Here is a 26,967-nt window from a genome sequence, read left to right as displayed (position 1 = left end):
GTGCCTCCTAAGGCTGAATCCATGCATAAGTCAGAAGACAGAGGACTTCCATTGAGGAAATTCATAGTTGTCAGCCTACTGGGTCATGAAGCTGAGTGGAGAAGGGTAAAAAGTGAATTTGGAGCTGCTAATGGGGAATGCAGAAAACATCTCTTTTTCAAATACCTTTCAGTAGCTTCCCATGATTCTAAGAGTATCATGCCCCTTGTTTCAGGATCCTTTGGGTTTGTCCTTTGCATACATCTCCAGTTTCATTGCTTGATTATCTTACCATTAGCAGTTTAAACACTTTAATATAAAAGTACTGTTAGATCTTTGAACTTATCACTTATCATACTGCCCCATATTTTGTCTCAACTTTGTACGTGTTCCTTCTCTTTGTAAATCTTCCCTCCCTCCCCTTCGATTCCTTTTCATCTGGTAAATTCTTAACACTTCCTTCACATTTCAGCTTCCTTTAAGAAGTTTTTGTATACCCCCAAAGCACTTCATAGTTGGGATGGTATTATAATTACTTGTTTACTTTCTTGTTTATAATTGTTTCCTGAGTACCTGATGTACTATATCAGGTTAAGAGGGTGCTGATTATAGTTGAATAAAGAGAATGAGTCAAGGTTTTTCTGAGGAGCTCTTATAGCTAAAATTTTTTTTAAGTTTTCAGAAGATCTGTAGAACTGTAAAACTTACGTCTTCTTGATTTATTTCCATGTCATTGCTGAATTGTCATTGTACAGCCTAGAGAAGGGATCTGGTTTCCTGAGACTCAGTTGGACAACTTGTAGGTTTTGAAAAATCTGTGTGTACTGTCAATTCACTAGCCCCTTTTATTATTTGGGGATAATTTATTGAAGTTAAGTGGAGGTGATGGAATTCCAGATGAGCTATTTCAAATCCTGAAAGATGATGCTGTGAAAGTACTGCACTCAATATGCCAGCAAATTTGGAAAACTCAGCAGTGGCCACAGGACTGGAAAGGTCAATTTTCGTTCCAGTCCCAAAGAAAGGCAATGCCAAAGAATGCTCAAACTACCGCACAATTGCACTCATCTCACATGCTAGTAAAGTAATGCTTAAAATTCTCCAAGCCAGGCTTCAGCAATACGTGAACCGTGAATTTCCAGATGTTCAAGCTGGTTTTAGAAAAGGCAGAGGAACCGGAGATCAAATTGCCAACATCCGCTAGATCATCGAAAAAGCAAGAGAATTCCAGAAAAACATCTATTTCTGCTTTATTGACTATGCCAAAGCCTTTGACTATGTGGATCACAATAAACTTTGGAAAATTCTGAAAGAAATAGGCATACCGGACCACCTGACCTGTCTCTTGAGAAACCTGTATGCAGGTCAGAAAGCAACAGTTAGAACTGGACATGGAACAACAGACTGGTTCCAAATAGGAAAAGGAGTATGTCAAGGCTGTATATTGTCACCCTGCTTATTTAACTTATATGCAGAGTACATCATGAGAAACGCTGGGCTGGAGGAAGCACAAGCTGGAATCAAGATTGCCGGGAGAAATATCAATAACCTCAGATATGCAGATGACACCACCCTTATTGCAGAAAGTGAAGAACTAAAGAGGCTCTTGATGAAAGTGAAAGAGGAGAGTGAAAAAGCTGGCTTAAAGCTCAACATTCAGAAAACTAAGATCATGGCATCCAGTCTCATCACTTCATGGCAAATAGATGGAGAAACAGTGGAAACAGTGGCTGACTTTATTTTTTTGGGCTTCAAAATCACTGCAGATGGTGATTGCAGCCATGAAATTAAAAGACAGTTGCTCCTCAGAAGGAAAGTTATGACCAACCTAGACAGCATATTAAAAAGCAGAGACATTACTTTGCCAATAAAGGTCCGTCTAGTCAAGGCTATGGTTTTTCCAGTGGTCATGTATGGATGTGAGAGTTGGACTATAAAGAAAGCTGAGTGCCGAAGAATTGATGCTTTTGAACTGTGGTGTTGGAGAAGACTCTTGAGAGAGTCCCTTGGACTGCAAGGAGATCCAACCAGTCCATCTTAAAGGAGATCAGTCCTGGGTGTTCATTGGAAGGACTGACGTTGAAGCTGAAACTGCAGTACTTTGGCTACCTGATGTGAAGAGGTGACTCGTTGGAAAAGACCCTGATGCTGGGAAAGATTGAGGACAGGAGAAGAAGGGGACAACAGAGGATGAGATGATTGGATGGCATCAGCGACACAATGGACATGGGTGGACTCCGGGAGTTGGTGATGGACAGGGAGGCCTGGAGTGCTGTGGTTCATGGGGTCGCAAAAAGTTGGACATGACAGAGCGACTGAACTGAACTGATTGAAGTTAATGGCAATGAAAAAATATTCACTTCCTGCCATTAATATGTTAGGTACCCTGTGAATACTATAAAATATGAAACTTGACCTTTGGGAAATTAACATTAAAAAAAAACAAAAAACTCTTGAAGCCAAAGAGATACTTTTCTGTAAATTTTAAGTTGCAAAGTGTAGTAGAAATTCAGTAACATAAAAGTAATCTTTTATGTTTAATTTTAATAAGATACAATGATGTATCTTACTTTATAAAGGCTTTCTGTGACTTACAAACCAAGAGAAAAATTATATATTTATTACAACACTGATTGGAAATGTTTACAAAGTAAATAATCTCCTTTATACATGTAAGTAAAACATTTATAAGGAGTTCCCTGGTGGTTCATGTAGTAAAGTGGTAAAAAATTCATCTGCCAATGCAGAAGACATGGGTTCGTTTCCTGGGTCAGCAAGATCCCCTGGAGAAGGAAACAGCAACCCACTTCAGTACTTTTGCATGAGTAATCCCATGGACAGAGAAGCCTGGCTGGCTACAGTTCATGGGGTTGTGAAGAATTGGACATGACTTAGTGACTGAGCATGCATGCAAAATATTTACAATTTGATGTCACAGTTTCCTTCTGAGAGTGTAGAAATCTAATATAATGATGGAACAGACTTTATATGTAAAATATCATAAAATATTACTATTACTAAAGTAACTAATAATTAAAATCACTGTTGCTAAAGTAATGACTAAAACTGGCTAACAAGAGGTTTTTTTTTAAATAATGCTTATTGGGTACTTATATGCCTGATGGTACACTAACTTATTATATACATTATATTGTTTAATCCTAAGTGCAAACCTAGGAGACTAAGTGCAAACCTATAGTGCAAACCTATAGCATAGTCCATCTTTTTTAAATGAAGAAATTGAGATTTAGAGTGCCAGTTTAATTTCTCTCAGTTGCAAGTGAAATAAATTTAGTGAAAACTAGTTTAAGCAAAAAGTCCCACTTAACTGAGAAATCCAAGGGTGGAAGTCAGTCAGTTGTAAGTGGGTGTAGAGATATAGAGACTGTCATCAAAATATTTGCTTTCTCTCCATCTTTTATCTTCGTTTTTTCTTGGCTTAATACTGCTGCCAGGATCTGATAGAAGTCTTGGTCAAGATAAGATGCTCATTGGCACCCCAGACCTGCATCCTCCAAGCATAAAAAGAATCACTTTCCCTCCTCCTCCTCCTCATTATTGTTGTTGTTGTTGTTGTTATTTTAAATGCCCTCTCAGGGAAGTCTTTATTTTATCCTACTTGACTGTTTTGCTCATCTCTCACCAACAGCAATGGCCAGGGTCAGGTAGCATGATGGATTACCATGCAGCAATGACTTGGGACAGAAGAAAATTATGCAAAAGCACCAATAAAAGGCAGATAGAAAGTATGCCAGAAAAACAAATTATACATGCCATTCTCTGTGCTTTCAGAGAGGGCAAATTAGCTTGCTAAGCTCATCAGTAGGAGAAGCAAGTGAAAGTTGCTCAGTCATGTCTGACTCTTTGTGACCCCGTGGACAATACAGTCCATGGAATTCTCCAGGCCAGAATACTGGAGTGGGTAGCCTTTCCCTTCTCCAGGGGATCTTCCCAACCCAGGGATCGAACCCAGGTCTCCCTCATTGCAGGCTGATTCCTTACCAACTGAGCTATCAGGGAACCCCAGTCAGTAGTAGAGCAGTGATTAAAACCCATGTCTGCCCATGTTCAGAGTTCTAGACATTAAGGGTATTAAAGTTAGATACTTTCTTATTCCTTCTTCCTGGTATTAGTTTTATGATTATTTGTTTCACATTTTCAAGATGTTAAAGCCAAGACAGCCATTGCAAAAATTCTAAAGATTTCTTGGGAGCGTTTCCTCTGGAACTTACTTTCCTGATTTAGAGGCTAGATGTTACAATGGATGGTTTCTGTTCTGTTTTTCCTCACAGACCAGTTTCTTTAAATAGCACTCTATATGAATGGTCTTTATATAATATTTATAGTTTAGCACCATTCATGACCTGAATTCACAAAATATATAATTCTGGATGAGGCTTCCAGGTTCTTTCTGGATGCAAGTAAATACTTTCATTCACTAACTAAATGCCAAGATTTTTTCACAGGATCGAGTGTGACCCTAAGAGAAAGTTAGTTTAATGAAAGAGAGCAGACTTTTCTTCTAGAGAGCAGACTTTTCTTCTCCCTAGCGTAAACCCTCACTCATTTCTCTGAATATTGAGAAAAGATCGGCATAAGATGGTGACTCCCAGTTTTGTGTAGAAGACTATGGACACCACAATCTTACAGCTGTCGCTTCTTATTTATTCCTTTAACCGCATTTCTCTTTTAGAGCTTAAGTGAAACAAAAGTTGTGCTTTAGAAAATTTCTTCTTCTCCTTCTCCCTTTTTCTTTCCCTTAGCCTTGTGGAAATTTAACCATTCCTTTTCAGTTTGGATGAAGGTGGATGGCACCAAGCTTTTTGATGTTTATTCATGGTCTGTTCTAGGTAGAGATGCTACTGTGTATAAAGAGAAAAACACATTTAGCCCGCCAGGATCTTTAACAAGGAAATGAGAAAAGTAAAAATAAAATGCTGTTAAGTATAAACAAAAATACTGTCTGATTCCTGTTCTCATCCTTCCTCCAATTTTTAGATATCTGTTTTTATCACTTTTAGCTAATGCTGTCTTCACAAACCAAGTGCTAGTAATTAAATGGGAATCGAAGGACTGTCAGTAGGAAAAACAAAAATCAATGAGCAAATACAGATATTGTATTACCTTTTAGTCTCCTAATGACTGTTTTATTTTTCCTTGTTCCAGAACTCACTGTTAAGTGAGCTCAGCTTATTGGTAGAGAATGCAAGATTCATAGTTATTTTCACTTGTTAAAAGCTTCAGTGGAGAAGGAGGCCCTTTAAATATTAGTCTAGTCTTCCCAGTCCATTCTTTTCATGAATTGTTTCTTATTTTCCTGGTGTTGATGATAGCCATAGGCAGCTTTTCAGAAAGAAGCAACTTGAGGCACATTAAAGGTATCATCCAGAAAAATGAATGATGAAAGAACAATAGTAGGACTTTGATAAAACTTAGTGTTTTAATTCTTTTTCTGTGTGTTTTGAATAAACGATCCTTGAACACTGCAGAGGTTAGGGGTGCTGACCATTTGCACATTCAGAAATCTGTATAACTTAGAGTTGGTGCTCCCTACCCTCAGTTCCTCTTCATCTGTGGTTCCATATCAATGGATTCCACCAGCTGTGGATCGTGTAGTACTTATTGTTGAAACATCTGCCTCTAAGTGGACCTCTGCAGTTCCAACCAATGTTGCTCAAAGGTCACCTGTGTTTTCAGTTGTGTTGGAGAGACTCAAAGAGATGAAAAGATCATTTTCTACTAAATTATATTTTTAAGCTTCTTCCTTCCTTTTTAATGAATGGTTGACTGGCTCTTTCGTTATAGGCAGTAGGTTGGCACAGGGTGGCACCTCTTGCCCCTTGAAGTAGGTGTTACCAGGTGCATGGTCTTGTTCCCTCTAGCCAGGGTTTGATTCAGCTTTTTTCTTTCTTGGATGTGTTAATCACAGGAACTGGTAACAAGATGAAATTTCAGTCACCCTGCTTCTAGCTTGGACATACAGATGCAAGTGAGGAATCAGCATTTGTTTTAATCCACTAAGATTTGGGGTTGGTTTTTACTGTTTTATATCCCTGCCTCCTGACAGATACAGTTCTGATAGCAACACGGGATGTTTTTGTTCCAGGCCACCCTTTCCCTTTGTTTATGAGACACTAAATGCTTAATTATATGCTTAAGAGGTAAGTAAAGCAAACAAGGTTAAGTCCCTGTTTTCTTCTTCATTATATTAAATTGCTTTGTAAAATCAGCCTCTCCTGTAAAAAATATCTTTGATATTTGTCAAACCAGAAACCAATAGAGGATTTTCATTGCAAGGAAAATTCGTTTCTATTCTTTTTTTCTTGATTTAAAAAAAAAATGCTTTTCCTTCCATCTGTCTACTCAAGAGGACAGATTTCTAACCAGAAAGAGTGAAACAATTATTGTTAACAAGGAATTGAGTTCCAAGATAGTTGAAGAGATAGAAAAAGGGCACCTGGACATTTTCAACAAGTTCAGGTTCCCAAGTCCAGACAAAGTGTGTTTCACGTTGCAAAGGTTTCCACACCATTGAGAAGAGGAAAGCAGACACTGTAATAACACCTCCTTCTTTCTTTCTCTTTCTTTCTCTCTCTCTTGTTTGGCCTAGAGGAGAGCTGGTGGAAAGGAGCGCCCCCACTAAGGGATTATATTTCCCAGTCTGTCTCAGAGCGTCCTGTCTCCGTTTCCTGTCCGTTGAGGGATCGGTCACCCTCCGGCCATTTCCCACCAGTTTTCACTCTTTTCTAGGTACAGCACACAGAAACTCCTGACAGCTGACAGACTCCCCATTGAGCCCTACCTTTTCATGTAGGAAAAGGGGGAGAAAATGAAGAAAACTTGTCTTGAAAGCCTGCAGATTTTCATACCCAAGGAATGTGTGGACCATATGCATCTTAAACCAGGCGAACAGTGTTTGTTCAGCCCTTCAACTTGCCAGTGTGCAGCCCTGTCTATTCCAGGCTTGGAAGCAAAAACTCAAAACCAGATTTTCTAGATGTTTCTACCAGTCATCTGCTCAAATAGCAGTGGAGTTGTTCATGCACAGTCCCTTACATATTAAATTATGTTTTTCATTATGGCATAATATATCTGTAGGAGACATTGATTTTCACAGTGAATTCCTTATCTTCCGAATTTCTTGGCCTTTATATGGAAGTGTAGCTACTTCATTATAATTATTATAGGCAAGGCCATGACTGAATTGTTAGGGTTACAAAGTAGACTTTCATCTTCTCATATGATTTCCCAGTAATACGGAGATGATGCGTTTTGTGTTCATCTTCCTTTTGTACCAGGTTACTAGGATATTCCAGAGTTTTTTCTTCTGTCGGTTCTCCATACCTGATGGCAGGTGTAGTTAGTGCTTAAAACCTGAATGTCAAGGTAGTTAGCAGAACTCTCAAAACTTTTCCTACAGATCGTTTCCTTAGGGAGAATTTTACTCCTTTTGAGCCTAATATCTACTGCTCATAGTTGAGTGAATCTAGGAGGAAAACATCTGGCCTTATTTATATTCAGGCATAATTCAATAATGCTAAATCACAACTTATGGGAAAAATCTGAGACTTCATAAAAGCACTAATTTAGAGTTGGTTAATAGGTAACTCTTATTTGTATTTCTTTCAAAGGGATAGTTATTTTGATCATATTGGAACTAATCATTTTTCTTCATTCTGACATCTAAAGGTGGCATTATGGTATAATGAGCTTGCAGCCTGGTTGTATGCAAAACTCAGCTGGTAAAATCAGGATTGAGGAAGGCTAAAAAGCAAATAGGGACTATCTGATTTCATAAAGAATCTTTTGTTGGCAAAGGTAAGTTTTAATGTTCCATTGCCTCCTTAAAGAGACTCAGCCTATACTTCATATCAACAAATATGGGCTGATTGAAACCAGTTCTGTTTGCTTTGTGCCCTGATAAATATGGCCTTCATTTCTCTGGCACATAGTTTAAGAAACAGGACCAGAAAGGAGGGTTGGATGGAAAATTGGAAAACTTGGCTAATTTTAAGGTAGGTAATACATCAAGTAGAATATTAAAGTAATTGCCCCAAGAATGTATTTAGTGTAAATTATGTTGCAGATATTTTAATTATATCTTAATTACTTGAGTACAATAAATCTGGTAGGAGATCTTTGACTTGGCTTTTAGTATAAATAGTTATGGTAGATTTTTATGCATGATTTCATTTACAGACAGGAAAACATGTATCACATAAACCTTTGGTCTATAGAAGGCCTGTAGATTATATCACTAAAATATTGGTGTACCTGCTTCATATTTTTAAATGTTGGCCCTCTTTCTGAAACCTGGGATTCAGAAATTCTTTTAACTATTATTCATCAAAGTTGAGTTCTGGATAAAGACTTCTTATTGTGAGAATTATTGATAGCTTTGCCTGGAGAGTTCCTAATTTTATACACTTGTTTAATCTTTTAACTGTTGTCTCTAGATGATCAAAGTGCATGCCTGACAAAGGACTAACTCTGCATTTCTGAGTTTTATTTGGTTAAGAATTGGGATTACCAATGAAAAAGAAGTAAGTTTTCATAGTAGCTATTCTGCTATTGAGAGTCTTCCCAGGTGGCTCAGTGGTAAAGAATCCGCCTGCCAGTGCAATAGATGCAGGAGACATGGGTTTGATCCCTGGGTCAGGAAGATCCCCTGGAGGAGGAAATGGCAACCCTACGCCAGTATTCTTGCCCGGAGAACCCCATGGACAGAGGAGCCTGATGGGCTATAGTCCAGAAGGTCACAAAGAGTCAGATACAGCATAGTGACTAAACAACAAAACTTCAGTATCTGCAGAAATAGAATGTTCCCTGTTAAAATCAAGGTAGAGAAGAGTATTTTTCAAAAGAAGAGAGTAATATGTTCACAAAACAAGAAGTCTAATATCACTTCTTCCTTACCATTTATTTATCTTGTTTTCATTCATCAGGTATAAGTTTTTCCATGTGCCAGGTAACTGGATATAAAGCAATGACCAAAAAGAAACAAAATACCATGATGACCGTAATTACTTCCACGGACTCTGACTTATAATATCATCACTGGAATAGGGTAGGGAAGGGTCATTTCTGTGCAGACTAAACTAGCATTTTGAATGAAGATTAAAAAAAGACATGTGTTAGTCTCCTTTGTAAGTCATTTCTAAATCAATTTGATGTTTCCCACCCTCCCCTCCTCAGCGATAGTAAACCAAAGGATAAGTGTCTCTAGAGATGATGATGGCATGTTTTATTGTATTTCATTTTGGTGTGTGTGTGTGTTTGGTAAATATTTGTTAAATCAATGAATTATTGAGGAGGTGATGCTGTTATCTAGCCCCAGTCAGGAGAAGAGTTACTATTAACTGTGACAAAGCAAGCATCATTGTTTTTGTCATTCTTCAACATTTAAGAGGTCAGAATCAAATAATCCCATATAACAAAGTCATTTTCTACAATTATCTCAAGATATATTTTGCAACTAATTCCTTCTGGCAGCTGCATCTGGATGCTGTGTCATTGCAGGCTAGGCTGTAAGGATAACACTGAAGAATTCTGACTCAGATTGAATGATGAATAATGTTTGCTTTTGAAAAATTCAGTATACCTGCATTTTAGTTTCTCTACTGTGCTTTACGGTGTAGGGTATATAAATGTGTCTGCTGTTGTTTGAATATTCATTTTTATTTTGTTTTGAAACTGATTTTAAACTAGTTAAATATTATACAATTTATATTATATATGTATCCATTATATGTTTTATGATATAAAGATTATCTTAATAGATAATTTAAAGATTATGAAAGTAATTTGTGCTTCTAAATACAAAAATATTTTAAGAATATGAAACTTCCTCCTTCAGCTTTTGCTTTTCTGCCACTATGCAGGGTAACAATTGTTAAATGTTTGAATATTTTTATCTCATGTGAATGTGTGTTTGGGGGGGTTGTGGGTGTATTTGTATGTACACCACATGTACTTGTATATATGCCTCTTCTATATGTATTATTTTTCAACTTGCTTATACTTTTTACTCATTGCTTTCTATTGGATATCCTTCCATATTAGTATGTGTTTTCCTTCTCATGTCTGTGTATTATTTTGTGGGATGTATGTGCCTTCATTTATTTAACCTTCTCTCTCTTAGATTGTATCTTTTAAAAAACAATTTTAGAATGATGTTTTATTGAATATACAGGATGAGCTGAGGATTTCTGTATGATAAATACCTAATGGTAGACTGAAAATGAAAGTCACTCAGTCATGTCCAACTCTTGGTTAGCCTTTCCCTTCTCCAGGGGATCTTCCCAAGCCAGGGATCAAACCCAGGTCTCCTACATTGAAGGTGGATTCTTTGGCAGCTGAGCCACAAGGGAAGCCCAAAAATACTGGAGTAGGTAGTCTATCCCTTCTCCAGTGGATCTTCCTGACCCAGGAATCGAACCAGGGTCTCCTGCATTGCAGGTGGATTCTTTACCAAGTGAGCTATCAGGGAAGCCCAGAATGATAGACTAGATTTGAAAAATGGGACCACTTACTTTTTACATTTTAATAGTACTGTTCAATTACACCCCAACTAAGTTTGGACTTTTTGCTACAGGGTATCATATTGTGGTGGTGAAACACTTGGAGTTCAGGAGCATGAGTTTGAATCTCCCCTCTGCTTGTTACTTGGGACTAGCCTGGAATAAATGAATTAATTTATCAGTATCTCAGTTTTCTCATGTACAGAAAAATAATACCTACCTTGATTGGTGACTGTGAAAACTAAATATTTTCATGTAAGTCAAGTTCTTATAAAAGTATCTCATGTATTTTTATTACAAAATTCTTCCCAGTATTATGTAACTACTACCTGCTATTGTTAACATGAGCATCTTGTAAGGATTCTCAAGATAAGGAAACTTTGGGTCTCAGCTGATTGCTCCTTCATAATGATATGCTAAAAAGAACACTGACTTTGACCAGAGACTTCCATATGGACCGGTGTTTAGTCTCCTACGTGTGGACAAAAATACAAATTAAACTTCTTAATTGTCATATTATCTTATTCTGCTGCTGCAAGTCTTGCTTTTCAGAGTTTCATATCTACCTGTAGTGCGTGCATGCTAAGTCACTTCAGTTGTGTCCGACTCTTTACAACCTCATAGACTGTTGCCCTCCAGGCTCCTCTTTCCATGGGATTCTCCAGGCAAGAATACTGGAGTGGATTGCCATGCCCTTCTCCAGGAGATCGTCCCAAGCCAGGGATTGAACCCACGTCACTTATGTCTCCTGCATTGGCAGGCAGGCTCCATACTACCAACGCCACCTGGAAAGTCCATCTACCTTTAGTAGTAAAGTATAAACAAACTCCAAGGTGTCATTAGGGTATATACTCTTTAACTTAATCATATTAGATCTTGGGAATACTGTCTACATAATTAGTCTCAAGTATTATATTTTTGAGCTTCCCTAACGGCTCAGACAGTAAAAACATCTGCCTACATTTCAGGAGACCTGGGTTCAATCCCTGGGTCTGAAAGATCCCCTGGAGAAGGGCGTGGCTACCACTCCAGTATTTTTGCCAGGAGACTTCCATTGACAGAGGAGCCTAGTGGGCTACAATCCATGGGGTTGCAAAGAATCAGACAAAACTGAGCGACGAAGCACATACACATTATATTTTTATGTTATGCTTAGATTTTGTGAGAGATTCAGCAATATGAACTAATGTATATTCTGTGTTTGCTTTTGTGAAACTCTCATTGAGGATCCTGTCTATTACCACCCAGTGCCTCTGTATGAATTTCCACATGACATGATCCTCTTAGTTTAGGGATAGGAAACTTTATCCTCTCTGATGAACCAATGTTTCTTTCATGAAGCTAATAGGACTTAACTGGTTGTTTTCCTCTACATTTTAGCTACTTTAGAATTAGTACCATATTCTAGGTCAGGATCACAGCAGCTTGATCACCGGGCATGATTTCCTAGTTTTGAAATATTCCCTATGTTTTCTTCTTTAAATTAGTGCCTATTTCTAAAAAGAACATACAATAAAGTAATAGAGAGGTTATATCCTATGTTTTAGATGAGATAAGAAATTATAAAATATGAGCTTGACAAACAAGACACTGAAAAAAGTCTGCAGATATGATCAGGGTGCTGCTCATAACTGTGGGGAAAACCACAGAGAGCAGGGGGTAATTTTCCAAGAGCTGAAGCGCTTTGTGACCGTGTGACTTTGGGAGAGTCAAATGAACATGCTTTGCATCTTAGTTGCCTCACGTCTTGTAAAATGAGGGTGTTACTACTTCCTATGATGATAAAGTGGGGTTGTGAAGATCAAGTAAGCTTGTATTTATGTTAGAGCAGAATTTGATGCAGAGTAGCTATTGAGTATTTTCTTTTGTTATTATTATAAAAGAAAGAAAAAGAAAAACTTTTTGAAATTACAAGCTGTAGAGCTTTATCTCAACTCTCAGTAAAATTCTACAGAGCGTTATTAAACAGAAATGGAAGTAGTGATCCCTGGAAGGCATTATGGATTCTCTAAGTTAATTCATGTCAAACTAAATTAATTTATTTTTGATAGGATTATTAGACATACAGCAGGAGGATGCGCCTGGTGGAGCTAAATTTCAGCCAGTCATTTGACGTATTCTCTTGTGGGACTCTTTTAAAACTGATGGGCAAATATGAACTGGGTGATAGTATAATTAAATGAATTTTTAGCAGATTGAGCTTCTATAGGCAAATTATACTGATTGGCTCATCAGTATCATTTTGAAAGGAGATCCCAGTGGCAGCCATGTGGTTTGTGGCTTTGTTTTTCCTTGCATTATTCTCCTGTCAGGAATAACTTGGAGGAATCCATCAAATAATGCTTGTCACATGTGTGGATATCGCAAAATAAAAAGGGAAACTGAACAGTTGGACAAGGGAATAATGATTCCAAAAGAAGTTTGGAAGCTTGGACGAACAACCTGCACCTAAAAAGATGAAATTTAACTCAGATAGATAAATATTTCTCCAATTTGTGGATAAAGCAAAATTTACCTGTTACCTTAAATAATCAGATATTAGAGGATAATAGAATTTCAGAGCCTGCAAAAATGGATTGAAACAAACATTAGTGCATAAAGATACATTTCTGTCTGGCAAGTTTGGAAAATATACCACAGAATTACGCATGTGGTTTCAGAAGCAAATGTTGAACGATCTGGAAGTTTTAGTTGATTGACAGTGTGAGGACTGCTGAATAAGAGCAAGTGTTCTGTTAGGTTGTATTAATGTAATTATATGAGCTAGAGAAATGGAAGTAATAGGTTTACTATACAGATTATGTTTCAGTCAAACTACATTTAGAATATTTATCAATGGTATTTAACTACTTTAATTAGGATAGTTCTTAAAGATGTGAATTACAGATGACATTAGCAAATTCAAGAATATTCAAGGAAGGATGATTTGGGAGGTAGTCTGCAAGTTATTTTATGTGAGGATGGATGGAAGAAACCAAGAATCCATTAGCCTGAAAATAAAAGGAGGCTGGGACTTTTCCTGGTGACTCATTGGTAAAGCATGCACTTGCCAATGCAGGAGATCCAGGTTTGATCCCAGGTCAGGAAGATCCCCTGGAGAAGGAAATGGGAACCCACTCCAGTATTCTTGCCTGGGAAATTCCATGGACAGAGGAGCCTGGTGGGCTACAGTCCATGCAAAAGGATTGAACACAATTTAGCGACTAAACAACCAAAGGGAGGCTGGACCCCTAATAGTGTTTTCAAACAGGTGGCATTATATCATGTGAATAAATTATTGGATCCCATTTTAGAAATTCATATAACACAATTACCTTACTTTAAGCTTTCCTGGTAGCCAAGTGGTTGCAATTGAATATTAAATATTTGTCACATTCAAAGACAAAAACCAGGACTACATAGCAGAAGTAGTAGGAAAGCAGAATTTTTACTTGATACACAGAAGAAACATTTTAATAATCAGTAGGTTCTGAATAGGCCATCTGCAAATTTCTGTGGTATAAGAGTATTTCTTCTTCATTAAAGAGATGTCTGACTTTTTAAGACAGGTTTCATATGTATCTTCATTTAAATAATGATTAATATTTTTCTTTTACATTTTTGGAACATTGTGGAAATTCCAGGTCTCTCACTTGTGTTTTCTTTCTGTGTGTAAAAGGAATGTCAACTGTTTGTCAAGCTTAGAAAATTACTTAGGTAGAACAAGCTTGCCAAAATCCCACAGGAAATCAGAAGTCATCTCTCAGTTGCATAGAATTTTATCTGCAGATTTAGGTAGTGGTCACTGTCTGAACTGTTCCAGGCTTTAGAAAACCATCTCTGTACTCTGAGCCCTGCTCAGGTTTTATGAAGCTGAGCCACCAAAAATAATTTTACTGTAAGGTAGAACTTCCTTCTGATGGACATTCTATAATACTGTATATCATAATTGCTGGAAAGTTCTTTAAGTATATATTGTTGGAAGTAAATTGCCGCTTCTGGTATTATCTGTTTTTGCTTGATTTGTAACACAAACACAACTGGATAATTCTTCCCCCCAGGGTGCTTTTCTTCCTAGATAACAGCAGTGTCTGAAAGAGTGCCCTAGTGGGTAATCCCTCTTGTTAAACACCAGGAGGAAGACTTTGGGTTGGTGAGAGCAGACACCGGGTGGTACAGGTTTACATCTAAATCCACAGGGAATAAATTTGACCATGATCAGGGATGGGGTTGGTGATATGTGTCTAACCTGATTTGTAGAAACCCTAATGCAGTTTAGGCAGGAAATCGCAAAGAAAGACCCCACCTAATGTCCATTATTATTCTTCTTATTTTTTTTTCGGTACCTCCCTTCTTTGTGTTGAAAAGATTCATGTTTCTAGGCTGTGCTCAAAGGAGGCATTTTTCCCAGCCAATAGTATTTAGCTAATGTTTACTAACACATGTTGCAGTAGGCAGTCATTTGGCATCCAGAAATAATCACTGCTTTACACTCAAGCTCCCATTTAGTCCTCACAATATTTTTCTAAAAGAGAAAATGAAGAAACTGAGTTCAAGGAGGTTAAATATCTACGATCAGACAGCTAGTGAGTAGCAGTTCCTGGTTTATCTGACTTCCTTGTTATGCTATCAAAATTCCTAATGTGCAGCAACTCAAAACTAACTTGGTCTCCATTGAAGCCTGCTTAATGGTGCTCTAATCTGATGCTAAGGACGTGAATGAGGATCAAGGTCTTCAATTGCACGAGCCTTGCAGTGTCGCTGGAAGAATATCATTAAACAGATAATGCTAATTAAGGACAGCTGTGACAGGAGTTGCCGTGGTAAAGTACAGTTTAAATCGTTATTTGAGAGTTCAAGGAAATATCTGATTTGTTCTAAAGTGGGCGATTGCTGAGAGGGAGATGATGAGCTGGATGTTGTGTATAATGTCTTGACTCTAGGCCCACGGTTTTTATGAGAGCCTTGTGCTCAAGACGAGAAGCAATTTAACTTAGTAGAAGGAGCAGACATTTGTTGGCTAGATCCATTGACTTCCTACTGCCAGGTCTCAGAGACACTTTATCTTCTTGGAAACCTTTTCTTCTAGGTGAAGTTGGCCTGACTCACAAAGCTTTTATAACAAAGTTTTGCATCTTTTAAGTCACACGTTCACAGATACTACTACAGCATGTGATTTCCCCATAAAATGCAGGCAAGTAGAGTAGAAAAATTTTGAGTGTCATCTTTGGGGCTTCCCTGGTGGCTCAGTGGTAAAGAACCCATCTGCCAATCCAGGAGATGCAAGAGACACAGGTTCGATCTCTGGGTCAGGAAGATCTCCTGGAGAAGGGAAGAGCAACCCTCTCCAGTATTCTTGCCTGGGAAATCCCATGCACAGAGGAGCCAGTGGGCTACAGTCCATGGGGTCACAAAGAGTCAGACACGACTTAGCAACTGAACAACAACAGAGTATCATTTTTATACCCTTAACTAGTAACCACATATGTTAGAAGTGAGAACCACCTCATTGAGATATAGATGTTGGGCAGTGGGCAAGGTGCTATCACTTTTTATGTGATTCATTTTGTCATCTGAATACTACCAGCCATTCAAATTCATGTCTCATCAAAATGACATGGACCTTTGAGGTTTCTCAAGAAGAGTGGAAATAGGGAATGTTAAATATATGAAGGCAGGAGGAGAAGGGGAAGACAGAGGATGGGATGGTTGGGTAGCATCGCCAACTTGATGGACATGACCTTGAATAAGCTCCAGGAGTTGGTGATGGACAGGGAAGCCTGGCATGCTGCAGTCCATGGGGTCGCAAAGCATCGGACACAGCTGAGTGACTGAACTGAAATATATGAATCCAGGAGTCTGTTGTAACACAAGTAAAACCTCTGGAGACTTAGCATGGACAAGGTGTCTAATATATATTAGCTGCTTTTATTGTATTTTAAATATTGTCATCATCAATATTTTCACGTGTGCAAGTCCTATCCTTCTACAAAGTAGCTTTGTGACCTTGAACCAATTACCTCACCTTAGTGCATTTCAGAGCAAGTTAATCCTGTCTCTTCTATGCATTTCACTGGGGTGTCAGGGTCAAATTATATATCTATCTATGTATCTATCTATATGTGTATATATATATATAATCTCATATATAAGCAAATGAAATAATGTATGTTGTATGTAAACGCTCTTTGATTGTAGAGAGCTATATAATGGTTTATTGTTATAACCTCCAAATCATTTACTGAATACATGAGACCTTAAATAGCTAAACATTTTAATGAACTGTCAATATGATTTAAGGGAAGATACTTTAATGTTTAAGAAAGATCTAAACCTGTATCGTCAATGTGATTGTATTAATAAATTGTGGAAGTCATTTTATTGCACAGTTAAATAAATAAGCTCAGAAATTTTTTTTCAGGGCCTGAAGGACCAAGACTTTTACCATTAGATGAACATTGGTCTAATATGTTTATCTTCAGTTCAGTTGCTCAGTCATGTCTGACTCTTTGAGACCCCATGGACTGCAGCACACCAGGCTTCCCTGTCCATCACCAACTCCCGAAGCTTGCTCAAACTCATGTCCATTGAGTCGGTGATGCCATCCAGCCATCTCATTCTCTGTCATCCCCTTCTCCTCTTGCCTTAAATCTTTGCCAGCATCAGGGTCTTTTCGAATGAGTCAGTTTATCTTAGGGTACTGGAAATGACTTTTCTGGGTAAGCTTTAAAATGTTTGACACATGGTATTCCTGGCCCAGAAAAGTGCTGAAAGAATGAACCTAAAACAAAAATCATTCTTAGCATGGCCTGTGTCCTCATTGATTTAGCAAACATCTCTTTCCTCCTCTTTCCTAAATTGCTTTTTTTTTTTTTTTTTTTTTTTGCAGTTTTTTTTCTCTTCATATGGGGCATGTAGAAATCTGGGGAAGAGCAGTCTGAGATAGACTCTTGTCTGTCTTGTCTCAAAGTTTCATAAGTGTATATGTCTTTGAGATAGGCTCTGATGTAGTTGGGCTTCCTAGGTGGCACTAGTGGTAAAGAACTCATCTGCCAATGCAGGAGATATAAGAGACGTGGGTTTGATCCCTGGGTCAGGAAGATTCCCTGGAGGAGGCTATGGCAACCCACTCCAGTAGGCAAGAGTGCTAGAGTGGTGGGCTGGTGGGCTACAGTCCATGGGATCACAAAGCGTCAACCACAAGTGAAGTGACTTAGCATGCGTGCATACATGCTGATGTAAGTTAGTCACGTCAGTAAGGAAGGTGACATCCAGTGGGTTGTTTACCAGTTCTGCACATCTGTTCATGCCCTCTGGAAAATGCAAGGGAGTCCGTTGTTAGGGAGGCCATTGACAGTATGTGTGCTTTGTGTCCTTAGTCATGGAAATTCCACTTTGGTTTGAGCAGTGCTGAGTCTGCAACCTGTTGAGAGTAACAATGCAGGAGACAGAAGATAGTTGAAAATTGAAAGGACTTTAGTACATGAGAAGGAAGTATGAGAGGTGTAAGATCCAACTCTTAGAGAGACATGGTCAAGTGGAATCACAAATGTAGCTCTAACACAGGAGAGTAATTTGTTTTACAAAGAAAGAAAGGGCATTTTATGTAAAGATTGAACGCTGTGACAGACTCTGATTTGTATAGAAGAGACAGTGATATCTGGCCAAAGGTTTCTAATTACAGCTTTCTCTTGGCAGCCTTCTCTCGGCTAATAATTCTAGCTACAGATTTTCTTCTGGAAATGGCAGTTTTAGCGGCCTGTTTTTGAGGAAATAAATTATAAAACAGCTCCATTTTCAGCAAAAAATTTTTTTAAAAGTACTAGAAAAGATCATTTTTAGCCAAAGTAAATAATGGAGGGAAAAGAAAACACAGAACTATTGGAAAGGAGACACAATTCATAGTTTTTGTAGAAAATGTGATTTTATACTTCTATGCTATTATAACTATTAAGAATTCAATTAGCTGTTCATATAGATAATAATTATCACAGCTCAGTGGCTTTTGTATGTAGCAATAAAATGTGAGAATATTTTATGAAAAGGTATATTCAGAGTTGCAACCCAAAATATAAAGCACTTAATAAAAAGCCTATTACAGTTTATAAAATAAAACTCAAACATGGAACAATGTGTACATTTCCTGAAAGTTTAATTAGAATGTCTCATTTAATTCCAATCTAAGTTTCATTTGAAAATATAATGAAGTGAGCAATGAAAAATTTAAGAAGGAATAATGAGAGCCATGTCCTATCCAGAGAGTGAAGTGTACTGTAATGTCACAGCAATTTAAACAGGGTGGTACTGGCACAGGAATTGACTGAAAGTCAGGGCAACATAGGGGCTTCCCTGATAGCTCTGTTGGTAAAGAATCTGCCTGCAATACAAAAGACCCGGTTCGATTCCTGTGTTGGGAAGATCCCCTGGAGAAGGGATAGGCTACCCAATCCAGTCTTCTTGGGCTTCTCTTGTGGCTCAGCTGGTAAAGAATCCGCCTGAAATTCGGGAGAACTGGGTTCGACCTTGGTTCTCTTCGGTCTGGCCTGGAGAGAAATTCCATGGACTATACAGTCCTTGGGTCACAAAGAGTCAGACACAGCTGAGCAACTTTCACTTCACTTCACAGGGGAACACAGCAGGACCTCTAGGTGAGCCCCAGGGACAGTGGTTTGCAGTTCATTTCAGAGACCCTGGAAATTCCCAGAAGTGCCTTTGGCCATTAGAGGGAGTGAGTGCTGGGGGTTCTGAGCACTCTCATCACTACCTCAGCAACAGCTCTGCTTTGCGTGCTAAGTCCCTTCAGTCCTGTCTGACTCTGTGCAACCTCATGAAGTGTAGTCCACCAGGCTCCTCTGTCCGTGGGCTTATTCAGGTGAGAATACTGGGGTGGGTAGCCATTCCCTTCTCCAGGGGAATCCTCCCTACCTAGGGATCGAACCCAAATCTCCTGCATTGCAGGCAGATTCTTGACCATCTGTGCCTTTTATATTGGGTTTCCACATTTTTATGTTGTTTTCACATCCAGAAGCGTTTTCATCGCCCTAATTGTAATATATGGCAGAAGATGCCTCACTAACCATAAACCATAAACTGGCTTATGAAACAAATTGTGTTGGGGAATCTTGACCTATATTAATAGTAGGTGGGGGCTTAAGTTAATTCTTCACAAGGCTGCAAACAGATGCATTCTGGATTGATTGATGGAATTAAAAATGAAAACATAAAATACAAGAAATATTTATAGATAATTACCTACTCTATGGATAAAAGGAAGTCTAAACATAAGAACAGGTAAAGCCATAATGGAAAAGTCACATAAGTAGTTATGTGAAAATAGAATACTTGATGTGTCTTCATAAATATCCCAAAATAAGTAACATAAAGAATACAAATATGTTATTAACATGCACAATAATGAATATTATTTTAATATATAAATAGCTTTTTACACATTAGTAAGAAAGACAGAGTTATCCCATGTGGTATTCATTTGAAAAAAAACTTTGTTCTCAGTAGTATTTACAAAAGTATAATTAGAGTAACAATGAATTAACTTATTTGACCTACCAAGTTGGCGAATATTGTGAAAAAGATAATGTTTAATCCTGGCAAAGTTGTGAAGAGAGGTAGATTCAGTTCTGCTTGGTGAGAGTATAAATTGTTAAAATATTTTTTGAAAGAGTTGGCAGTGTATCAAGAGACATGACAGAGCTCATATCCTTTGATTCAATAATATTCTAAGAACATTACATTCAGTGTATTCTTTGGGAAGTTATTTTTATTAATTGAATTTTTAAAGCAATGTAAATGCCTGTCATCGGTTAAGTGTTAATTCTGGTGCCAGTTTTGAAGAATTTAAAGTATGTGAAGAAAAGTGGGACAGTTAAATATATATATATATATATATATATATATATATATATATATATATACTTTGTATAATTATAATTATATTTAAAAAGTACATATGAATAGAAAAAAACTAGAAGGAAAACACAAATATTAGCAATGGTTAATATTCTTGGTCGTAAACTTTCTAGTGCATTTTGTCTTCTATAATACAGGTATGAATTTGCATTTTTCCAGTTCTTTTCAATCAGAAAACAACACTTTTAAAATTATCATTATCCATGGTGAACTCTAAAGTTGGAATCTCTATATTTTGTCAAAATTGTATTGTTATTGCCCAAGACAGTTTGAACCTGTTTTGATTATCTGAAATATTTATTGACCCTCTTACTAATCTTACTATGATACATAATCTTAAAAATTGTATATAATCCCACTCTCTTCACTGCTCTGTTGCATCCTTGACCCCTGTTTCTAAGAGGTAGGTACAAGGTGGAAAACAATTGGAAGAATATGTTAAATTCAGACTAAGTGTTACATAGCCAGGAAGACATTTTCAAATGCCAGTTGTATTTGAACATGTCAAGATAGGTAATCCAGGAAGTATGATTTTTAAGGACTTAGGAAACACTGCCGAGCCAAGACATTGCTTCCTGGCATGTGTGGGTGCTTCCTCAGTCTAACATTTGGGGCTGTGGTTTCCCCCTAACTGTGGCTTCTTCCCTCTGTTGTGTTTGAGTATGGCTGCCTGCTAGTCTGATTCGTGTCTCTGCAATGTGTCATGTTATTTCAGTGCTATCCATGTTATTGTTCCGTGAAAGTAATTTCTCTCTATCTTGTTCTCTGAATGTTCCCAACAGCTAGTTCAGTGAAGCTTGTTCACACCCAGGACCCTCTCCTGCTCTGTTCCCTTTCTCTGTCTTGCAGGAGCTGAGGGTGGCTTCTGGTGTTCTGTGTGGCTTCATCATTTCCTTCCTGCCTCTCATCCACTTCGCGATGTAATTCTTCGCACTTTTACTTCCTTTGTAGAGTAGGATGTGATGTCATAGAGAAGGGGACAGGGCTATCCCAATTCTCTCAATTGCTGGGAGGAGCTGCCAAGGTGTGCTGAGGGGCCTGTACTCAGGAAGAGAAACAGGGAGTCCTCCACAGTGAGTAACCCCACTTTTGAGTGCACCCAACTTTCCATGAAAACCTTACCCAGTACACTGGAGTTTCCTCTTCCGCCCTTTCTAGATTTAATCAGTTTGCCTTTTGGACATTCCCAGTTCAGCTCAATATGCCTCCTTTCTCTCCCTTCTCCTCTGCCCGCTCTCTTTTCTGCCATCCTATGTCTCTCCCCTCCAGTTGCCCTCTTCCTTGCTTGCTTTCTCGTGTGTGTGTCTGTTGACCTTCTGCCCATACCTTCTATGAGAGACCATTGGTGTCCCCAGCATTGCCTGTCCTTGGGGGTGATGCCCACCTTGTATCTAGTCCGTGTGACCATAGCATCGCCTTTTAGCAACTCATGAGTATGAACTGTTCTATAATACTGACAGTTCTTTTTATTTTAAAAATTCTGTTGGCTTTTTTGTTTTCGTGTCTGTATCTTTCCTGCCTTTCTTTGTGACCTAATCTTTCCCCCTTTTCAGCTCTTTCATTCAGTTTCCTTCTTGCCTTTTTTTAAACCAATATTTTTACACTTCAGACCTCTTCCCTATACAGCTGTGCCTATGTTTCTTCCCCCCCTTTGATAGTTTTCAGTCCATCTCTCCAATAGTCTCCTCTCTGAGGACAGTTTTCCTTCTTTCCTGTTGACATACTTGTTGCTACACTCTTTCCAGTGTAGCATATTTTGATGTTCCTTAAAGAATTGCCATCTGCAACTAAGGGACTGACCAGACTGGGAAAAACGGGGACATTTTCTGAAAACTAGAGGTGAGAACAGAAAAGTGGCCTTCATGGTGAGAAAGGGCAGGCTGTGTATAATTCACTAGAGAACCAGGAGGAGCAGAGCCCCAAGGAGCAGAAGCCTTGCCAGTGACCTTGTTGAAATTTAGCCATTGATAGTAGAAGAGATCACAGAGCTCTTTTGAATGTATTTGAAAGCCTTTTCGATTTAAAATTTGCTTAAAAAATTCTCAATTAATTCTCAATTATTATGATAAGTCTGGTCTGATAATCATAGTAATCATAAATTAGGACTCTAGAATCATTAAGTTGCATGGGGCCATGACTTGTGCAGAAACTCCTGTACAGAAAATTTAAGTATTGGGTTGACCAAAAGATTCATTTGGGTTTTTCCATAAGATGTTCTAGAAAAACCCAAATGAACTTTTTGGCTAACACAATAGGTGTCATCTACCCTTGGAAGAAGTCATTGTGAAGATATGTGTAGACTTGTTTTCTTGTACCAGATGTGGTCCTCATAGCCCTTGTTCATGAGTAGTGTGGGGACCATTGTTTACTGCTTTCACTACGTAGTTCAGTCCCAGGATAAATAAAGAGCCTTGATTTCCAGGGCTGATGGTCTAATGCCTGTGGAAATAATTAACTGTGCCCCATGTTATTTCCCATACTTTGTTTAAAACATCCCCTCAAAAATAACTCAAAAATAAGTTGGACAGATGGGGAGAGAAAGAAAATAGGACTCAGTTCGTAAAGCTGAGATGGGCTGAACCGGAAGAGGAAGGGGTTTACTTGAAATGAATTGGAAAAGGCAAATGAAAGGAAACTGAGCTGAACTGGAAGACACACTGTAATGGGATGCTTGGATTTCTGTATGCTCTTTCTCCATTTTGGCCACGAAGGGTTTTCATTGTTTTTTAATACAGAAGAAGTTGATCAGACTATGAATCCAGTGAGGTTATTTCTGACCAGCGCTTTGTTCTCTGCTGTTGATGGTATTCAGGCTCATGTTTCCAAGGTTTTAGAAATTTAGGAAACATTTAACAGCCTGAAAACATGACTTTAACCATAAAATGTCAGCAATTTTAAATAAAGGAAATTATATACATTTACTAACTCAGTGTTTTTAGGTTTCACATTACTTTTTTTTTTGTGGTGTATGCCTTTGTGACATTTTTGCAGAATGGCCCCGTATGTTGCAGAAATTGCCATAAATGTCCAGGAAAAAATTATATCCTATCACTTGCACACCTGACATGTATCATGTAACCTAATTTTGGCATAATAGCTCCTTCCCTTTAAAATTTGCATGATTCACATACATTTTCATCTTGTATGCTTCTATGCAGTAATCTAGAAGTCTTATGTCTGTCTTTATTTTTTAGGCACTAGAAAAACACCCCAACTCACCAATGACAGCAAAGCAGATATTGGAAGTCATTCAGAAAGAAGGGTTAAAAGAAACAAGGTCAGTATTCATATTTACATTTTCTGTTTTCTTTGATTAACAATTGCTACTGATTGCAAAGCAACAGGTGTATCTAGGTTTTGATGTTGTAGTTGATTGTGAATTAAGTAGCTACCTGCAGATTCTTTGGTGACAGCCAAATATTTGAGTGACCCAAGATTTCCTTGGAACTACTTGTTCACTTAATAAATTAGACAGACTGATAGAGAATGTATTTCATTAACAAGGAGCAGCACTGTGTGAATTTGCCTATAATTGGAGTTACTCATCTTTCTTGTAAGAGAAGATTTTTGTTTCTGAAAGTGAGTACTGAAAGAGAAACATTTTACAGTCTTCACAGATAGATTCCAGGATGTAAGATGAGCTCATTCTGATAAAATTCAAATTGCCAGTGAACGTAGTTGAATATTTAGTCCTCTTATATTTAGAATTATCTACTTGGATCATCATTAATCAATTATTGAGGCTTTTAAAAAAATAACAGTTTTATTGAGATAGTCATATATCATAACATTTGCCTTTTGAAAATGTACAATTTGTTGGTTTTCAGTACATTCCCCAAAACTGTGCAATCATTACTGCTATCTAATTTGAGAACATTTCACCACCCTAAGTGAACCCCCATACCCAGTAGCAGTCACTCCCAATTCCCTATTCTCCCCAGCCCCTGGCAATCACTCGTGTACTACTGTCTGTGGATTTGCCTATTCTGGACATTTTGTATAATTGGAATTATACACTCTGTAGCCTTTTGTGACTGGCTTCATTTAGCATCATATTTTCAGGGTCTACCCATGTGGTACCATGAATCAGTACTTCATTTCTTTTTTTTGCCAAATAATATTTTATTGAATGGATGTAAACTACATTTTCTTTATCTGTGGTCATCCTTTATTTTTGTTTAGTTATGAATTTTACAGTGTTGGCTTTATCCAGCAGTTTGCTGCTGCTGCTGCTGCTGCTAAGTTGCTTCAGTTGTGTCTGACTCTGTGCAACCCCATAGACAACAGCCCATCAGGTTCCGCCGTCCCTGGGATTCTCCAGGCAAGAATACTAGAGTGGGTTGCCATTTCCTTCTCCAGTGCATGAAAGGGAAAAGTGAAAGTGAAGTTGCTCAGTTGTGTCCGACTCTTAGCTACCCCATGGACTGCAGCCCACCAGGCCCCTCCATCCATGGGATTTTCCAGGCAAGAGCAGGATAGGACCATATAAATGATATTACTCAAAGAGAAGAAAGCAATTTGGTATAAGGTAAAATAACCATAGAGCTATCATATGTGTATCTACTCATTCATGTTACATAGAGTAAATTTTTTTAATTGCATGATGTTGCCTACCTGTAAGTCATTGACAAGAGGGTGGTCTCAGCTTGGTGAAAATTTAATCCTCTGAGTTACCTTTTGAATCTGGTAACTGAGGTAGCATCTGCAGAGAGCAATCAATGTCCTCCCAAGACTAACTTTTCCTACAAAATTGGTATTACCTGAAACTCATTACTATAACCAGTGAGTCACATTGGCTTCTAGCTGTTTACAATGCATCTCTTGCAAGTTTTACCCACGAACATCACAATTTAGTGGTATGGAGGACTCGTAGGCTCAGTTTTTCATCTCTGTTTTAGAGGCTTTATCTGCCTGTTCTGAAGAAAGAGCCCAAGCTAATGTAACTACACTGTTTGCAATTATTGTTCCCCACAGAGTGGAGGTAACATTGGGGAGGAAAGTTGCTGACAGAGCCTAACAACTCTCTTAGAGGGGTCCCTTGCTTCTAAGCCAGACGCCAGAATAAGGGGCTCAGGGACAAAACGGGGACACCTGGAAATTAATATTCTCCTGACTGCCTGTCAGAAATGTTTGGGCTATAGCCAGAAGAAAAGAAGGGGTAAAAACCTAAAGATCTAAACTCCTGTCGAAAGTGGGCTGAGCCAGCGCAGTCTACCAGCGCAAGCATACGAAGCTTCTCCTGTAAGCAGACACTGGAAATGTGTTCATCATGATCTTCTTCTCCACAGGAGTGAGCAGGCCACTATCAGCTGTTATGTACCTTGAGATACAAAACTCCTGTACCATGGCCACAAGCAGCATTTTAATTACCCTTATCATTGTAACAGCATTTTTTTTTCCGTATTTTTTCAAGATGCTCATCTTCCCAGAATGGTACATTTAAGGGCTTTAAGTACATGTTAACACACAAAACACAAACAACTTCTTTAAAGAGTAAGAAAATAGAAATGGAAAACATACCCTGTTCCTCTGAATTCAACCCTCCTTCATCATCCCCGTCCTCCATTATTGTGTCCTGTGAAGAAAAAAAATGTTGTTACAAGTACGGATGAACCTGTGTAGGACTGTTTAAAGTTACCTGCAAGGAATTCACAAGTTAAATAGGAAAGGGAATAGGCAAAAAAAGAGACCATGGTTCTGTTTTAAGTTCTACTTTATAAAATCAACTCTGTGCAGAGGGCTTCACACTGTGCATTTTATGTCCCCGTTTCTTTCTGTCTCTGAATTCTCGCTCCTGTCATTTGTGACGGTTCCTTACAACTGCTGTATCTGTAACCACTCTTCCCTTCTTTTCTAGTCTGCTTATTAGAATCATCTCTAAAATAAAAGTAGTTCTCAGATTATTGAGTTTCAACTTTCCTACTGTTATTGCTTTCGGGAACAGATTCTGACATTTATTTTTATTTTGTTACCTTTCAAATTCTTAAATAGTTTCCAAGTATTTATGGGAGCTGAGTAAATGAAGTGTAACTGTATCTGTTTTTCTTAAGTAAAGTTACATTTAAAAATTCCATCATCATAAGGTCAAGCATAGCTGTTTCATTTCTAGGTATTTATTAATGATGTGCTTTTCGAGATGTGCAGGCTTTCAGATATGCCTGATTAACTGCAGGGGAGTGACTGTGAAGGTTACTGATGCACCCATAACCTCCCAGGGGTCTCTATGAATGAGAGGTCATGTTAGTAGCCCTCCCCCAGTCCACCGCTGTGCCTGGCATTTCTGGAAGAGGGAAGATTGGCCCTTTATCCATCATCATTCCAGTGCCATTTGTTTTAAAATAACGCCATTTCTTTCAAGTGCTAGGTTATGGAGTGGGGAGTGGTTCTTCGTTCCGTGTGTCAGGCAGGTTTCCTATACCACTGACCTCACTGGACTCTAAATTTGTCCTTGTTTGTCTTCCTGCTGGTCTGTGAGCTCCTTATGGGGAGGGTACCCCACACTCCTGGCACTCAGAAGATACTCAGTAAATATTTGTTGAGTAAACATTCTTCCTCAGGATGT

The 26,967-nt window shown here is 38.3% G+C and overlaps 1 protein-coding gene across 23 annotated transcripts in view; it reads left to right on the top strand.

The window, feature by feature from the left end:
• ASXL3 (ASXL transcriptional regulator 3) overlaps positions 1 to 26,967 on the top strand; it is a 186,652-nt gene that overhangs the window by 11,316 nt on the left and 148,369 nt on the right. For 7 of the 23 annotated variants that reach the window (XM_081562540.1, XM_081562569.1, XM_081562539.1 and 4 more), the window contains exon 2: positions 23,600 to 23,682. In XM_081562540.1, coding sequence (XP_081418666.1) covers positions 23,600 to 23,682 — 83 coding nt within the window. Of the gene's footprint in view, positions 1 to 21,365; positions 21,479 to 22,150; positions 22,245 to 23,599; positions 23,687 to 26,967 lie in introns of those variants that run through there. The other 16 variants (XM_081562558.1, XM_081562556.1, XM_081562554.1 and 13 more) reach the window with 10 other exon arrangements.

The sequence above is a fragment of the Giraffa tippelskirchi genome, chromosome 14 (assembly GCF_054371585.1).
Source record: "Giraffa tippelskirchi isolate mGirTip1 chromosome 14, T2T-mGirTip1v1.2.pri, whole genome shotgun sequence".
Classification (NCBI taxonomy): Eukaryota; Metazoa; Chordata; class Mammalia; order Artiodactyla; family Giraffidae; genus Giraffa; species Giraffa tippelskirchi.
This window is presented reverse-complemented; position numbering and strand designations above follow the sequence as displayed.